Source organism: Engystomops pustulosus, chromosome 3 (genome assembly GCF_040894005.1).
Source record: "Engystomops pustulosus chromosome 3, aEngPut4.maternal, whole genome shotgun sequence".
Taxonomy (NCBI): Eukaryota; Metazoa; Chordata; class Amphibia; order Anura; family Leptodactylidae; genus Engystomops; species Engystomops pustulosus.
In genome coordinates this window covers 42,876,637-42,895,444 of record NC_092413.1, presented here as the reverse complement: position 1 = coordinate 42,895,444, position 18,808 = coordinate 42,876,637, and the positions used below count along the sequence as shown (strand labels likewise).

Sequence of the window (18,808 nt, the reverse complement as noted above, 5' to 3'; positions counted from 1 at the left end):
ATGACTGAACTAACAACGATAAATGAGGATCTGGCCAAAGTCTCCTCCTTTTTGTCAAGGCAAAGGTCACTCAGAGCACCCACCAAAGTAATGGTGGCAGCCTCAGAAACATATACCATAGGGCAGTGATGGCGAACCTTTTGGAGACAGAGTGCCCAAGCTACAACCAAAACCCACTTATATGTCACACAAGTGTCAACATGGCAATTTAATCATATTGGTGTCCTGAGTTCACCAAAACAATAGAAAGATGGAGAAATTTGGATTGTAGCTTCCCTCCAGGGTCCCCTTGAAGAAGAAGGATCCGGGGACCCAGAGAAGGAGCTCAAATGACAATCCATCTCTATCCACACCTTCCTGCTCCTGGCAGCCAAATATGTAACTTTAAAATGGCGCTGAGCATGGCACGTCCTGGGATGTATTGGACCACAGGAGAAAGCCTCGAGTCATATCTGGGAAACTCTGTGTTGGTGTGAGGGCTTGGGTGCCCACAGAAAGGGCTCTGAGTGCCACCTCTGGCACCTGTGCCATAGGTTCACCACCACAGCCATAGGGGGTCCAGACCATTCTTTTATGTTTTCTTACACAAAAGGGCACAAGAAATCAGCCCTTTTAGAGGTTAAAAGTTGCTGGTCAGGGAGGCAGTCAGCATTTCGTCTACACTATTATGTTTAGGGAAGATGAGCAGAGGACCTAGGAAGAGAAGGAAAGAAGACTCCTGCTGAGGAGAGCTAGAGTCTACCTTGACGTGGAGGGTATCCCTGACGTCCTGGTTTAGCTCCTCCATAGTGGAGATGACTGGAAGCCAATTGATCACGAGAACAGAGCATTCTCAGCAATCCAGAGAATGGGGAATCCATTCCCACTAATCGTACTGTTCCCACTAAGAGCTGTCTATGAGTGTACCGGACATAGCCATTCTCTATTTGTAACCTGAAAACTTGGGACAACTCATTTAAAAAGGAGCAATCCAGAAAATATTGTTCTTGTGTTATGCCACCTGCAGGCATGAAGTGGTGGTTCATGACTAGTACGAGAGAACAGGACCTTGGTCCAAGCCAGATTTTAAAAAAAACAAGATTTGTGGGCCCAGAACACAGGATGAAAGTTGCCTTGTCCTGACTGCTAACAGATTGGGGCATTTGCACCTTTCACATGGTCTGCATAACTGCATCTAAAAGTACAAGTAACACGGATAGCAGAAAACGCTTGCTCAGCTATTTTTATTGCTCCCATGGAGTTGAAAGGTGAAAACGCAGTCACATCCCACCATGAGACAGAGGTCGGGAGACATCCAATATCAAGATGGGTGCAATCCTGGGTGCAAATACTGATAAGACATTTATAACATCTACTTTGGATTTGTTATAAATATGTAAGAAAAGAGACACCGGACCAAAGTGAGAGAACCTTGGCCTTCCGGAGGGAACATCTTGCTCGATTGGGTATACAGGAACATTTCCAAATGTTAGATTCCCTGGGATGGATTGATCAAAGAGGACATTCCCTCTCTGATATCCCACCCAAAGCTCTGGAGGACAGAATTATCCAGAGGATAAGGTTGTTAACTAGTCAAAGGCCTTTACCGGGTAAGGAATCAAAGCAACTAACTGGGTGGCAAGAAGTGACATGAGAGTGAAGGCTCAGTCTGAAGGCTGTTTTTAATGTTTGTATGCTATTTGTGATTTCCATGGATAGCATACAGATAGCATACAGCCCCTGGAACCAGAGCTGAGGTGAGCCAGAAGACAATATGATGGGGGTAATGAACCAGAACTGCCCTCCTAAAGCAATAACAAGGAGGTAAAGTTATCACTGACAAGTCTACTTATGTATATGTATGTTACATATATGTGTGTATACACTCACCGGCCACTTTATTAGGTACACCTGTCCAACTGTTCGTTAACACTTAATTTCTAATCAGCCAATCACATGGAGGCAACTCAGTGCATTTAGGCATGTAGACATGGTCAAGACAATCTCCTGCAGTTCAAACCGAGCATCAGTATGGGGAAGAAAGGTGATTTGAGTGCCTTTGAACATGGCATGGTTGTTGGTGCCAGAAGGGCTGGTCTGAGTATTTCAGAAACTGCTGATCTACTGGGATTTTCACGCAAAACATCCAGTGAGCGGCAGTTCTGTGGGCGGAAATGCCTTGTTGATGCCAGAGGTCAGAGGAGAATGGGCAGACTGGTTCGAGCTGATAGAAAGGCAACTGTGACTCAAATCGCTACCCGTTACAACCAAGGTAGGCAGAAGAGCATCTCTGAACGCACAATACGTCGAACTTTGAGGCAGATGGGCTACAGCAGCAGAAGACCACACCGGTGCCATTCCTTTCAGCTAAGAACAGGAAACTGAGGCTACAATTTGCACAAGCTCATCGAAATTGGACAGTAGAAGATTGGAAAAACATTGCCTGGTCTGATGAGTCTCGATTTCTGTTGCGACATTCGGATGGTAGGGTCAAAATGTGGCGTCAAAAACATGAAAGCATGGATCCATCCTGCCTTGTATCAACGGTTCAGGCTGGTGGTGGTGGTGTCATGGTGTGGGGAATATTTTCTTGGCACTCTTTGGGCCAATTGGTACCAATTGAGCATCGTTGCAACGCCACAGCCTACCTGAGTATTGTTGCTGACCATGTCCATCCCTTTATGACCACAATGTACCCAACATCTGATGGCTACTTTCAGCAGGATAATGCGCCATGTCATAAAGCTGGAATCATCTCAGACTGGTTTCTTGAACATGACAATGAGTTCACTGTACTCAAATGGCCTCCACAGTCACCAGATCTCAATCCAATAGAGCATCTTTGGGATGTGGTGGAACGGGAGATTCGCATCATGGATGTGCAGCCGACAAATCTGCGGCAACTGTGTGATGCCATCATGTCAATATGGACCAAAATCTCTGAGGAATACTTCCAGCACCTTGTTGAATCTATGCCATGAAGAATTGAGGCAGTTCTGAAGGCAAAAGGGGGTCCAACCCGTTACTAGCATGGTGTACCTAATAAAGTGGCCGGTGAGTGTATATGTATGTGTGTGCGTGCCTGTGTATTTTTCTGTGTGCGTTTATGCAAAAAAAAAACAAAAAAAAATTACACCAGCTCTCCAAAAGTTTGAATGTTAAAATAAACTACTTTCATTACCAAATGAGGGCACTTTTTTCTTTTGGAGTGCTGTCCTTTTTTTCGCTCTTAAATCTACATCCTTGGCCTTACACCTGACATACTGTAACATTTTGCCATTAATGCTGATTTTCTCGTTTCTGTACACATCTATTTGTATAAATATAATGTATAATATATAGTTCCAATTATTACAAGTTTTAGAATATTACTAGGATACACTACAACATTGGTTATGGTGTGGGGAAGGTTGCTTGTAAATATGGAGTTTGTATAGGAGAACTGCACAAGCCGTGCCCCAAAGCCTTTCTGTATGAAGCCAGCAGCACGCTACGCCTAGCTCTGATATCAGGGGCACGGGGCAGCTGGGTTTGTGCTAGTTAAAACAAGTTAGCATGTTATACCTTATCCATAGGATAGGGAATAGTAATCACATATGTAAGGCTCCAACTGCAGGGAAGCACACCAATCAAGAGAACAGACCCCCAGCAACCACAAGTACGGGGGTCGGTTCCCACTAAATGATGGAGCGGCAGGTCAAGCATTTGTCCTTATGCTCCTTTCAATAGTATGTGAGTGTCAGGAATTGCCAAGCACTGTGGTTGGCTGTATCCAGCACTCCAATTTGCTGTCTATGAGGATGCTGAAGCATCATGTAACATGCAAACTCAGTACAAGGAGTTATCCAGAAAAAAATATTCCTGCGTGATGCCTTCTGCATACATGAAGTGGTGGAACATGACTGGTAAAGAGAGGCCAAGGCTCTGGTCCAACCCAGATTATCAAAAATAAACAAGATATGTGGGGCTAGAACACCAGAGAATGAAAGTTGCCCTGTTCTCACCACTAAAGGTGGCTCTTCAAAGTTTGAAGGTAAATCCTTGCAAATTGGTGCTTTTATGCCTCACACATGTTAGTCCGTCCAGCGGGTTTAGCTAGTGCACAGGTGTGGGACAGGAACGCCAACATAACTCCAATTGGCTTCCTTCCACAACCCATTTGCACGGAGGTGGCATAGAGGGGTAATAATCAAACTTTCTAGCATTGCTCCAGAAATTGCAGTTATTTCATGGTTTGTTTGTCAGAAAACTGGGGTACAAGCCCTATTAAATAATAGCCTATTTGGAGATGTAGAATAACCTTGGAGACTCCTGGAATCAGAGATGAGGAGCAGGAGAGCCAGAAGACTAGATGATAACGGTACAGTAAGAGAAATGGGGTTGGAGCTGGAATCAGACATCACCTCCTACAGCAATAACAAAGAGTTAAAGTTATCACTGACTTATGTACATGTAAGTGATATATATATATATATATATATATATCTGTGTATATCTTTTGTAAATAAATGTACATGTCTATGTATGTAATATATGTATAGGTGTGTAAATATTATATATATATATATATATATATATATATATACACACATACAAACACGCAATGTGTGAAATACAAGTTTTTTTTGTGCTGTTACAAGTTATGGAATATTACTGGGCTACACTATTACTTGTCTTGTGGTGTCTTATAGATTTAGTAGAAGACAATCCCACAAGAGCCACAAAGCCGCTCTGTGTAAAGCCGGTAGCACTGTACGCCTAACATTGATATCAGGGGCGCTGGGCAGATGGATTTTTCCAGTATACTAGAAACTCAAAGCGGTTGTACCAAGTTTGCATGTCACTCCCAATCCACATGATACTTGTGGTGGTCAGACTGCTGGGTCCCCTCCAATCATGAGAACGGGATCCTGTTCCCACTAATTGATGGAACGTCATCAGACGTGTCCTGACACTCCTTTCAATAGTTTAGGAGTGTCCGAAATTGCTAAGTGTTGCTTGTAACATGCAAACTTGGTCGAAATTCTTTAAAATAGCAATCCAGAATAGTGAGCACGCAGTCAGTTCCCACAATTTCTCCGTATAAGCTGACAAAGAGACAGAGGTCAGGAGACCTCCATTATCAAGTCCTTGTATGATCAGGCATTTATAACATATCCTGAGGATTTGTTAAGGCACTAACTCTTTAAACGAAGATAACTCATCAGCCAAAAGGTGGGACTTCTTCCCTCAAGAGTCTATTGACAGATGAATGGAACGCAAGTGGAACTGGTCATATGGAAAAGACCCATAGGTGTCCAGGAACATTGCCAAATTCTATATTCCTTGGGATGGATCAATCAAAGAGGATTTGCCCTCATTGAAATCCCACCGAAAGCTCTGGAGGACAGAACACAACTACCTGGGTGCCAAGTTTCATGGGAGTGAGGGTTCAGTCAGAAGGCCGTTTTTCACATCTACTATCTGATATCTATGGATAGCATACAGACTTTATTGTCTATTCACACAACAGTTTTCTTTCATGGACCTGCGATCTACTGAAAAAGAATTGCCACATGCACTATGTTTTCAAAGAAGTCAGGAGGCTGCCCAAAGTCTGCACTTTTTTGTCACTTAGAGCATCCGCCAAAGTAATGGTGGTAGCCTCAGAAAAATATGCCAGTGGGGGTCTAGACAATTTCTTGATGTTTTCTTAAACAAAGGGACACAAAAAATCACCTCCCTTGGAGGTTAGTAGATGCTAGTCAGAGAGGTTGTTAGAATTTCTTCTACACAAATATATTGCAAAAAAGTCCAGCTCACCAGTCTTCCGGGGGCAGTTTCTATTGCGGTGTGTAGTGTAGATCCCATCTCGGTCCGGAGTAAGCAGTGCAACAAAATAGCAGATTGATCCAGCTGGATCTGCTATTTTGTTGCAGAATTTCTTCTTCCCTACTTTGTTTAGGGATGAGTAGGGGTCCTAGGAAGGCAAAGAGGAGAAGACTCCTGCTGAGGGGAGGTAGAGTCTTCTTTGGTGTGGAGGGCATCCCTGACCACCTGGATTAGTTCCTGCATAGTGGATGAGATATTTTCACACTGCTCCACAGAGGAAGCACCTTAAGCTCTGTCCAAAGATTTAGAGGACTTTGCTGAGCAGAAGATCAAAAGCTCTTCCACTGGCACGAGGCACACTAGAGGGTTTACCATTCAAATCCAAGTAGAATAGTTTAAAAAATGGTGGCAGCAGGGAGAGGACTAGACCATAACCATGGTAAATGCCCTTAGCCAATTGTCCCCAGGAAGGACCAGAGAAGGTCCACAGGGGGAGGAAATAGTAGCCTTACAGCCATGAGGCACCACCTTATCTGGGGTCTTCAGATGCAGGTGGGGTTATTATTTCAGTGACCTTGCACATAGATATAGAGCTAGTGTATACACAAACACTAAAGATCCTTCTGCTGTAAGGAGATACAGCCAGTGTGGTGGACCACGTTAAAGCACTCTTCTAGGCAGGAACCTAATCCTGACGCTTAGAGAATAGCAGCAAGCCTAATTACAGGTCGTGTCTGTTGCCTTCAAAGACTAAAGCTTTAGTCATATGGCCATGTGCTTGGCTCGGACCGAATTCCAGGCATAGCATATGGCCAGGTGGAGAAGGGAAGGGGAGTGAGTGCTCCTCACTTCTCTCCATTGAAAGCTGAGTGGCCGGAGGAGAGTGAAAACCCCCATAGAGCACTTTTTCTTTCTTTAACAGGTGTCAGTCTCCTTATCACCAAGTCTAAATCCACAGTGCACTGTCCCCCAATGTGCAAACAGATAAGTTATAGTGTTCACGTGTTATGGTAGCTTGCTTATGTAACATTGATATAGGGCAGTGATGGCTAACCTATGGCACTGGTGCCAGAGGTGGCACTCAGAGCTCTTTCTGTGGGCACTCAGGCCATCACCAGAGATGACTCCAGGTATCTTCCTGCAGTCCCAGACAGCCCAGGACTTGCTGTGCACAGAGCTATATTAAAGTGACAGCTGTACCTGGGACTATTTTCTGCTTTATTGGTGTCCTCAGGGGCTGGTATCAATGAAAACTGTGACAGAGAAGGAAGTATAAATCACAAATTAAATTTCTGTGTTGGCACTTTGCGATAAATAAGCGGGTCTTTGTTGTAGTTTGGGCACTCGGTCTCTAAAAGGTTCGCCATCACTGATATAGGGGGTCATTTACTAAGGGCCCGATTCGCGGTTTCCCGACGTGTTACCCGAATATTTACGATTTGCGCCGATTGTACCTGAATTGCCCCGGGATTTTGGCGCACGCAATCGGATTGTGGCGCATCGGCGCCGGCATGCACGCGACAGAAATCGGGGGGCGTGGCCGAACGAAAACCCGACGTATTCGGAAAAACCGCCGCATTTAAAAACGGAAAATGTGTCGCTCTGGACGCGCTTACCTTCACTCAGCTGGCCTCGGTGAATTCCGGCGCGTTCAGATGCTTTTCAGCGCAGCAGCGCCACCTGGTGGACGGCGGAGGAACTACCTTATTAAATCCCGGCCGGACCCGAATCCAGCGCAGAGAACGCGCCGCTGGATCGCGAATGGACCGGGTAAGTAAATCTGCCCCATAGTGTCTAATAAATGTAATATATTTACTATCATAATTCTGCTCTGATCCTTGTGTCATCATCAGGCCGCAATAACATGACAGTCGGAGGGACGTTTATACGGCCGCAAGCTTTAGCTGTACATGAGTCCCCCATAGACAGCAATGGCCGCACTGAGTGATAAAGTGCCGCACGTACCGCTCCAGACACGAAAAAAAGAAAAGGACATGTCCTATCTTTCCACATGTTATGACGCCTAGCGCCATGCATCACTATGGAGAGGGGAGGGGTAACCTCTTCATTGCAGCAAACGTCTGTCCGTCCAGCATACGTTCGTGTGAATGCAGCCTAACTCTGGGATCCAGAAACTTTACATGACATTTGTGAGCCCATCAACCACTTTGTCTCCTTATTATGATGGGTCCCTACACTAAAACTTTACATACAGGACAGGACAGAACACACTTATATTCTTGTTGTAACATTAACATCTTGAAGATCTTGATCTCTGGGGTCTGTAGGGGGTCAGCATTTATTATACAAGTCAAGTCTTAGTGTAGGGACCCATCTGAATGAGGTCGCCGTGACGTGGCAGATGGGCTCGCACAATTCATATAACTGCGCTAAGAACCTCAAATGTAGTCAGTGATAGATTTTTTTGACAGATTTGCAAAATGTTTCATTAAAAGTTCTGCATCAAAAGTATAAACTCAGAATTGGGTCTGTGTTGAAGACCCGGAACCTGTAACTGATATATTCAAGTAGACTGATGGGTGGGTTACTGGTTGTAACTACCCATGTGGGAAAAAGAGACGTCTGGAGTGCGCTGGTACTCTTTATTCAGAGAGAATTATATTATGTTAATGGGGTCCTGCATATGCAGATATATCACTGCACTGCCCTGGCTCTCTGTTCCTGATTGACAGGTCTCACATTTATATAGTTGGACTCACATCAGAGGTGAGCAAATCGTTTATCATTACAAGAGATTGAACAGCCACTTCAGATCCTGAGAGCGTACTGAAAGAGGAATCTAAGTACGACCTGATGAAGCACTTTGCATAGTGAGAAACGCGTTGTCAATATTCTTTCTGAATAAAAAAACCCTTACTCTTGAGTACCAGCGCCCTCCAGACGTCTCTCTTCCCCACATGGGGAGTTACAACCAGTAATCCACCCTCCTGTCTACTTGTACACACCCTCGATACCCAACCCTTGGGTAAGGGTGGACGCGGCAGCGGTCACTCGCCACTCATGCCCACACCAGTGTTGTGCCTGTATTCAGCACAACCAAGAAAGGAGAGTACATGGCTCACCTATATGAGCACCTCCAACCAAGGGTAACCCCGCACTAGGAAGCGCTATTTCTCTCTGTTTTCCCCCCTTCTTTTTCCAAACATCCATAGTGATATCAAATTCAAATTAATAAAAGCTTAGCTACAGTTCCTGGGAAGATCTCCGAGTATCAGGCCGCGGACCATATTTTCTATAATTCTATTGCAGAGGGCACTGATCTCTTCTAAATAGCTATGAAATCTTCTTTACGCAATGGGCTTCTCCAATATTGCTCAGGGATGTTGTGGTCATAATAGTGTAGTACTGGGGCGTTCCATACCAACTACTAACCCACTTGTGGCAAGTCTCCTGCAGGGTTATACATCTGGAGGGTCCTGAGCAATCAAAGTGTCAACCAAATGTTAGATTTTTAGAGAAATTAGTGCTTAGCTCTTTTTCCCAAGCTTGGATGAATTTGGTGGGGTATCTGACTTTTCAGCTATGTTCCAGAGGTGCCAGGTCACTGATTTGATATTGATGACCTGTTGATGAATGTGTTATCAATATCTTGAGCCTTGAAAACCCCTTCAATCATATCTATTAGATGCATTGTTCTGTTGGTTTGGTATCCAGAGCCGGTATGTAAAGCTTTGTTACAGACTTATCTTATAGATACACAACACAGCAGGACGGATGTAAGAAATTATATACAATCCATTTATTGAGACCGTATCAAATACATTGTTATCAGGTATTTAAAACAGGTTATGTACAGAATATACAGACAGGTCCTTCACAAGTCTTCCGGATGTATCTATGAAGGTGTAGAGGAGTTCACGCCGCTCATGGTGATACTGTTCTTGTCACTCAGGGTTCTGGTCACAGTGCTAGCGGGGGACTGCAGGACTTTTCTAGACAGCCTCATCCTACCATCGGTTGGGTCACGGCCAAAGTATTTTACCTGTAAGGAAAGAAAAGGGCAGATAAAAGCAGCAAAACTTACTAGTTTATCCCCCTCCGATCCAGTCTGGTTTTCCTAGCGGGTCTCTGTTCACTAGGCTACAGCGGTGATGTACACGTATATCCAGTGTGCACTGCAGGCAGTCATTGGCTTCAGAGGTCGTGTGCTATAAACCATTGAAGGCAATGTATGGCTGTAGTGGCCATGTCATGTTTATGTCACTGCTGCAGTCAAGTAAAGGAAGACCACTAAGCAGAGCAATGGGGCTGGAGCTAGTGGAGATACACAAGTAATGCTTATCTAATCTCCCTTCCCCAGAAAAATTATTTTTAGCAAATAAGAAGTCACATGGTCATATAAAAGAATAGGAGTGAGGGCCCTGATCGCAAGAGCTTACAGTCTATGAGGAGGAAGGGGTGAGCCGGGACATATGTGCTTGTACAGCAGAGCAGCCATTTTTATAGGGTATAAGAATAAATAGATGAAATAAATAATGCTGCTTTCTGAACCAGTCATCAGACGCTTTTTGAGGTGCATGCGACAAAAGCGGGAAAGTGATTGAATACACAGTGAAAAGGAGAGGTCCGAGTCGAGCACTACCCCAAGACAGCGGGGCCTGGTGCCTCAGAGTTACTGTGATGCCACAGAGAGATGGGTAATAACAGAGATTGAGCGGTCAGGATTAGATATGGTTGGTTATTAGATATTGGAAATGTTAGTTTTATAAAGCTTAAGTTTCAAGTAGAGAGAGAGAGACATAATGTTAGAGAATCACTGGTGTTCTGTAGTAAGGCAGGGGATGATGTTACCTGCACTTTGCCCTTTAATTTGATACATTGCAGGTTGTGGAACTGCTTCTTGGCCACCTACTTAAGGTTTGGTGGAAGTAGGGATATTAGTTATACTTTTTTTTATCAGGAGAAGGGACAATTTAATAAAGCTTACTTATATTAAGTAGCGAAAAACCTCAGAATCTTAATGACACACATTGCATGGGTGTGAGGAGACTCTCCAAGTTCCAAGGTAGTGACACAGGAGGAAGCCTCCAAGTCCTGTGATTACAGCAGCATCAGCACCTATTACTCAAGTCTGTTTACATATGGAAAAGGCTGCAGACACAGCAGTCTGAGGGACTTTTATAAATTTTGTGTAGAATAAAAAATTTCCCTCTTAGATTGACAAATTGCAGAATATGCAGCACTAGATGTAAGTACGGTGCAAAAAAAATAACCCCTCCTCTCCACTAAAATACATTAAAAAAAAATCCTCAGTAGAAATACCTGAATCTGTTGATCAATTTCGAAGCCCAATGCACTTGGATGCTGTATCTGAAAAAACATTCAAAAGGTATTTGATTTAATTAATGAATACAAAAATGTAATCACCAGCCCTCATTTACCCACAGACCCAAAGCTTTGGCAAAACCCACAAAAATGATAATTTTATTAGTGAATTATATGTACTCTGGGGAAAAAAAAAAAAAATACAACCGGCTCATAAAAAGTACAAATTACCAAAAAATTAGCTCCCACTGAAAGCAGGAGGTGAAAGCAGGAGGTGGAGTGAACATCGGCAGAAGGCAATGATTCACTGCTGCCAATGTTGTGGATGTCTCCCGAGTGATGTATATGGACAGTGACCTTCCAGAGCGTACACTCAACGGAGGCCGGGGATAGATGCAATACAGTTTCACCTGTATTTCAACCGCATTGGCTGCTATGGCCTCCGCTGAGCGTAGACAGTGCTCTCCAGCAGGAGGTTGCATCCAGTGTTTGCTGCTGGACAAAATGTGGATGCCTCCACCTACCAGTATAAGTCTATGGACACGTTTAGTGTATATGCCTGGATCCCTCTTGTCTTATATACCAAACATGTAATAAAATGAGATCTAAATGTAGTCTTATTAGTACAAAAAGCACAAATAATCACACTCATTCTACAACAGCACAAAATATTAAGCACAAACTTACTTTTCGATGATCGAGCTGTGAATTGTGAAGCAAAACTGGAGTCATATTTGGGTAAAGCTTTACCATCACCCCAATATCTCTGAAAATACAGAAAACCATATGATGACTACTGCATATGTAGCGATAAAAAGGTAAGATGAGAACTGTGACTGGCTTATAAATCTTAGAAATATTATTTTCTTAGAAATTAATAAAAATCCATCAGGAATTAGAATTGTCATCACTCCCTGATCATGGGGGGCTGAGACCTTGCCCCTGCACTGATCATCTGTTTGACCTGTCATAAACACAGGGCATTGTACTAGTGGCCAGAAGCTGTAACTACAGCCATGGCTCCCATAGCTGTGCCCAGTGCTGTAGCTCATCCCATTAAAAAGATTGGTACCAGACACAGCCACGATTGTATGTATGTATGTATGTATGTATGTATGTATGTATGTATGTATGTAGTACAGCAGGTATACTGCGTTAAAGAGGTTTTCCCACAAACAAAAGTTAGGATCTATCCACGGGATAGGGCTTAACTTGCTGATCATTGGGAGTCTCAGTGAAGAGACCCCCACAGATCACAAAAACGAGGGATCCGATGGGGTCCCACATACCTCCGTTGGACCCCTCGTCGCTCTGGAAGACTAATGGAGCAGACGACCGCGCATGACCATTCTGCTCCATTAATCTCTTTGGAGCGGACGGAGATCGGTGAACGCAGCGCTCGGCAAATTAAAGCCTGGGGAAAAAAAAAGTTCAGTTTCCCTACAGTGTCCCTGTAGGATAATAAGGCAGGATAATTTAGAATAAAGAAAGGTTTTTAAAGGACACCTGTCATCAGGTCTCTGCCACTAGTCCTGTCACCTCTACCTGTTGGAGCAGCTCACAAGGATCCCATCCCAGCCTTTATCTAGTTATTTCATACATTAATCATTGTAAAATCATCTATTTTTTATCATGTAAATGAGGCTGGTCACATGGTCAGAGGCAGTGATGTCACACCGGTTACCCCTCCCCTCTCCTCCCCCTGCTCATGTCTGTGTGTAATGTATAGTAAAGCATTGCTAGTGTGTGTGCTGCATCTGCTGACATGCTGCATCCTCCTAATATACAGGTGAGAGACACAGACATCAGCTACACATGAATCTGACATGTTCTGCTGTAACATGGCTGCCTGGAGCTGCTGTATCTCTCCTATACACACACACACATGCACACACAGGCTGCAGGGGGCGTGGCCACCAGCACCAGGGAGCACATCATTATACAGCCTCACTCCATTATACAGGCTGTCAGTCATGCACTGGGGGTGTGGCTGTGCCTCCCACTCATGAATAGAGTGGACAGCTTGAATATGCTAATGCTTCATTGGACATTTCACAGGTCATTTGCATACAGCTTTAGGACCTCATTGCTTAGGTTTACAGGCATGTAGAGGGACAATGAAGGGATAGAGGCAATGCTCTCTAATGGCAGTTTATGAAAATATATTTAGTTTAGGGGGGTTATTTTGCATGACGGGTTCTCTTTAAGGCTTAGAAAACCTGGTCACATAGTCCGAGGTCCATTGTCAAACTTCAAGGTAAAACCAATATGACTTTGGCTCTGTCTTACCTAATTTCTGTGATGGTGGCCGTGTAGATGGCTCCAAATTCTAACTGAAAATCTTGCTGCAAAATAAAAGTGTGTTTAGCAAAGAGAAAGTACAAGGTGCAGAGTGATTACTGCCTGCACACAGAGGGGTTACACTCACATCATCTTTACAGAGGTCACTGATGAACTCTCTGGCCTCCTGCATGGCACTGGGTGTTGGGGCGAAAACAGAAAATATCTCTTCATCCAACTGACTGACGGTCACTCCTGGAGGGGAAAAGACACACACAATCATCTACTTATCCAATATATATATAGTGACACAGAGACATCTGCTAAGAGCTTTGTTAAGTAGACTATGGTGGGAATTTATCATACCCTGGCGTATTGTGACCAGCTGATGATGTGAACCTACACCTACTTAAAGGGGTATTCCCTTGAAGACTAAGATTCTTAAATATACTCAGTATTTTGTTATTTTATAACAAAATAACATTCCCTAATTTAATTTCATTAACAAAAATACAGCATTTCACAGATATAATTCCACTTGTCTTCATCTGTCTGGTGTATGCAATTTCGGAAACCCGGGATATGAATGTAAATCTTCTGACTATGGTGAGGCAGGGCATATTCTTCTGTTGAATAGCTTCTCCTGTCTGCACACTCCAGTGCTCTCTGCATGCAGCCCCTCCCTCCTACATTACAACACCAGCTCAGACACAGCAAGCAGCAGTGTGCAGAGACTTACACTACAATCTACAGATAAGATCTTTAAAGCAGGGGAGGGAGGGATGTAGCTGACTCCGTGTGTTATAGGTGAGATATAGCAGAGGTAAGACTGTCATTGTGTGTTATATTATACAACTCATGGATCTTATCTGTCATCTCTGATCTGTCTCATTTCTCTTTTTCTGTGTGTCAGGTACTAGTAGAATTTTCAGAAGCCAAATGAAAGTGTAGATAAACCCTGTACCCTGATAATTTAAGAACACTGTCATCACACAACATCTCATATCACAGAGGAATCATGTAGAGTCTTAGAGAGTCTCCACCCACATTCTGGAATTTTACGGGGACCGCAATAAAACTGTAAAATGGTAAAGTAAGGGGTTAAAAATTTTCTTTAGTGTGTAAACATCACTAAGGGATTACAATTTGAGAACTTTCTTTCATGGGAAAACCCCTTTTATTGCACAGGAACACCTCAATCCAGCCCACTCCGCCGCTGGGCGCACCCTTCCACGCCAAGCTTGGCAAAATGGGAAAGTAATTGCATTTCCTGGCAGTGAACCATGAAGTGCAATTATTTATCGGCTTGTACACTAGAAAATCGCTGAACAAGCCATGATAAATCTCCCCCTATGACTGTGTGTACATGCAACTTTACACAGTGGTCCTCGGCTACGGTCACATCATTGTAAGGACACGTATGCCACAGACATATCTCACTATATGCTTATACAGTGGGATATGTCGCCCGGGGAGTGAATGTGGGGGGAGGAGTGACGTCGGCTGCTGACGATGTACGGGGTTTTTCCCCAGTCACTGTCCTATTATGGACATCTCCCCACTCCGGCTTAGTGACGCATCCGCTCAGCTAGCCTTGAGGAGGGATGCACTACGCTGCCATAGGCTTTTATCTCGTCACTGAGCACATACATTGCTCATCAGAAGGCAGCAGGATGGAAAAAAATAGCTCGCAATGTCTTTCCATCCTGCCTTTTCCGGTGGATCCCATTCCTAGTGGCCAGACAGGGGCCAAAAACTATGCCACTGTCAGCCACTATATGCCACTGACGAAAATGCTTAGCGTATACATAAAACATTATGTCAACCCAACCTTGGGCTGCACCAGATTTGTCATAGTGTCAGATGTTAGCTGGTGTAATATAAGTCAACCTGGTCCTAATCTGCATCTCCTACTAGTTGATTTAGTTTTAGTTGGATCATGGGGAAGTTTTTCCAATGGGAAGGTGTTCATGTACCATGAAATAACCAGATTGATCTCTGAAACTGATTGCCACAATCACATTTACATTATCTCTTGTGGTTCCCAATAGATTCTCGTTCGGGTTGGATCCAGAGTTTTCAGCTCTTTGAATTTTTTTTTGTGCAGGAGGTTTTAATTTTTGTAAATGTATAAAAACATTATACCACCTATACAAATTTGGTATCCCCATGATCATACTGATCCAATGAATGAAGAAGACTTGTCATTTGGGGCGCAAAGTGAAAGCCGCAAAATGCCAGGCCACAAGAAATGGCGCAAATAAGGTTTTTCATAATTCTCACTGCATTCAGAATTTTTTTCCCTGCTTCCCTGTATAGGGCATAGAATATTAAATACCACCACTATGAAGTGCAATTTGTTACGTAGAAAACAAGCCTATACACAGCTCTTTACATAGAAATATTAAAAAAAAAGTTATAGATTTTTGAAGGTGGGGAGTGAAAAATAAAGATGCAAAACGAAAAAGGGCCTGGTCCTTAAGAGGTTAAAGATGGAGGCCATGTTCCTGACAGAAAATGGACGACGCCACCCATTACTTACTGGGTTATAAAGATCCCAGGATATCATGGGATTTTTGACTCACCCCATATCTTATTAGTTCCTGCACCAAGTCTACAATGCACATCATGGAAACCAGAACCCACTGCAGGAGAAGGTGGCGTCTAAAATGGACAGCATTGACAAAGCTGCATCAGAGCCCAGTACATCCCCCTCCGCTTCTCACCAACAAACCCTGGAAGAAAAGTCAAACCGTGGAGCCAACCTGTTTCAGCTTGAAGTTTCTTTAAATTATATCCTCCAGGTCCGACAAATCTGGTTCTCTTGGATAACGGCACTTGAACAGTTTCTAGAAAGATAACACATCATATAATATCTGTACTGTACTATGATAATATCACTAAATAATAAAAAGATCCAATCTATCAGGTAAAGGTTGAAGGTTGGATGTATATTACCTATTACAGGGCTGTTTTCCTTCCGGTTTTCTCTTGGCTTTGCAATTTTTTTATTCATGATTTGCAAGATTTCTTTTTTTGCAACTGGAAATGAAAGATATATCAGAAAAGGATCAATGAAACTGTAAGAAAGTAATGATGATGTACACAAAATATTACAATATTGCAGTAAGAGGGAATGTTTTGGGGCAAAATTGAACAATTGAAATGAGCTCTAGGATCCTGTGGAGCACATCTAGCCTGGATTTAAGAAGAGTTGGACATGGAGATATAAAGGTTCTGTCGGTATCCTGCGGGGCATTGACCACAGTTGTTGCAGTAGGATCTATAGATCCTGCATACTTACATGTTTGTCAATACTGGTGTCCAAGCCGTGGACTGGATAGGCTACAGAAAACTACAGAGGCCAAAGCGTTCTCACAGAGATATTCCTGGGTAGCCATTTTTACTTGTGGTAGAGCATTAGACTCCTGAAAAATACTATTCGGACGTCTGCTCCAACTGATCCTCTCAGATGCCAAAGTGACTGGGAGTCAGATTTAGAGGGACACTGACCAGTGACATAAAGACCACTTCCTCGAATAGCTCTGCCCTCCATAAATGCCGGTCCGATCTCTGGCATAAAAAAGGACACATTTGGCATTTCCTGGCAGCTGCCAGATATTTCCTGTTGTCCCCAAGATGGAGGAGTGGGTGCCCTCCCTCATTCAATTTATACATCTTCATTTATATATTGCCATCTAATTACCCAACGTTTTACAAATCAATGGTATGTATGGTAGGGCCTCTACATTTTACACTGTCTGGCACTGTAAACGCTAATGTTTACAGCTCTTTAAGTAGGCAAATCTCTCTTCAGCTGTTTCAATGCATTTTTGAAACAGACTAAGCGAGTGCCGACAATTGCCTGAGACTATACGCTCAGCACGCCAAGTGATAATTGAGTTGAGTGGTCACACTGGGCCCCAGCCGATACGTTGTATATAGACTATATGGGAAAGAATGGGAAAAATTTATGTAAAGGCAGGAGGACTTCTGGGATAATGAGGTTATAAACTGCACCTACAAAACAAGTTTGGGGAGGTTCACCATTTTTAATTGCAATATTTAATTAAAATATTAAAAACTGGTGGGAATAGGGAAGTGTTAGCTGCAATACAACAACATGAATGGCTTTAAATATGGGTGCAAGGTAAAGAGGAAATGAAGCGCTCACCACTGGCCTGTTGGATGGCTTCCATGACAACTTTTAGCGGTAAACCTGGGATCTTAATATCAGCCTATACACAAAAAAGAAAGATTATTAAGCAAACAATGTAAAGTAATATCAGGTAAAAGTAGAAAGTAAATCTACCATCAAAATATACATAAGATAAGATCCAGGCACTGTGACTGCTATAATCTTCTAAATTGTTTCCTAACTTCTAAAATTATGCTAATGAACCAGAATGGCGTTACCAAAGCCCCTCCATGCTGTAGCTTCACAGACTGTTACACTGCATCCCTCTCTGAGCACTGCCCCCCTCTCTGCCTACTGTAATCTCCGTGAAGAAGCACACATGTTCCAAGGGAGCAGGAGGGTTAGACAGTGTAACAGTCTGTGATGACAGAGCATGGAGGGGCTCTAGTAGAGCTCTTCTGGCTCATTAGCCTAATTTTAAAAGTTGATTTTAAATATAAGAAGATTACTACAGTGACGGTTCCAGGATTTATGAATAAGTGTCCCTGGTTTATCATGATGGATTTTGATGGTAGATTTCCTTTAAATAAAGAAAACTCAGGAAATGATAACTTACTTGCAAAGCAGTTATACCTTTGCTAGTGCCAGCCATCTTAAAATCCATGTCGCCAAAATAGTCTTCAATGCCCTGAAAACATTGACATGCAATGTCAGTGGATATGTCAGAAGAAAGGTGAATAACTGTGCGCTGTGTTCTTAATACCAACATGATAAATGCTCTTTGTGAGCAAAAATGGATTGAAGGGGTTGGCCCAGGATCAGGGTTTTATAATATAGGCCCAGGGTGTAAAACATAAAAACAAGATGTACACCCTCTCTCTGACTGAGCACAGCACCTCTGGCCTCTGTCTGTGAGAGGGTCACCAGGACTCCCAAGAGGTCTCATGAACTGAACCTCTCATGAACTGAATCTCATTTGGTGAAAATATCTCAGTATGCAATATGATGAAATGTGGAAATGTGAGTAAACCCCAAAAGCCTCTTAGATGTTCTTGTAACCAAACAATTTTTCAATCTACAAAAGTTCTTGATGTCTGTGAATAAACTACCCGGAAACATTCCCTCCCCCCATTAACAGTCATGAAAGGGTGAATGAATATATAGGACATATGGGATATGTTTAGTTAAAGGGTTTGTCCACTTTCACTAAATAATTTCTACAGTTTGTGTAAGGAAAAGTTATACAATTTTCCAATATCCTTTCTGTATCAGTTCCTCACTGTTTTCTAGATCTCTGCTTGCTTTAATTCTTTA

General features: G+C 43.1%; 1 protein-coding gene across 1 annotated transcript in view; it reads right to left on the bottom strand.

Moving 5' to 3' along the window:
* Positions 1-9,528: 9,528 nt before the first annotated feature.
* PNPT1 (polyribonucleotide nucleotidyltransferase 1) overlaps positions 9,529-18,808 on the bottom strand; it is a 35,781-nt gene continuing 26,501 nt past the window's right edge. Inside the window, exons 20-28 of the mRNA XM_072140600.1 lie at positions 18,111-18,182; positions 17,531-17,594; positions 16,315-16,398; positions 16,122-16,205; positions 13,505-13,611; positions 13,366-13,421; positions 11,764-11,842; positions 11,074-11,121; positions 9,529-9,793 (exon numbers count right to left, since the gene is read on the bottom strand). Of these exons, the coding sequence (XP_071996701.1) occupies positions 9,647-9,793; positions 11,074-11,121; positions 11,764-11,842; positions 13,366-13,421; positions 13,505-13,611; positions 16,122-16,205; positions 16,315-16,398; positions 17,531-17,594; positions 18,111-18,182 (741 nt within the window). The 3' untranslated portion in view covers positions 9,529-9,646. The remainder of the gene's footprint in view (positions 9,794-11,073; positions 11,122-11,763; positions 11,843-13,365; positions 13,422-13,504; positions 13,612-16,121; positions 16,206-16,314; positions 16,399-17,530; positions 17,595-18,110; positions 18,183-18,808) is intronic.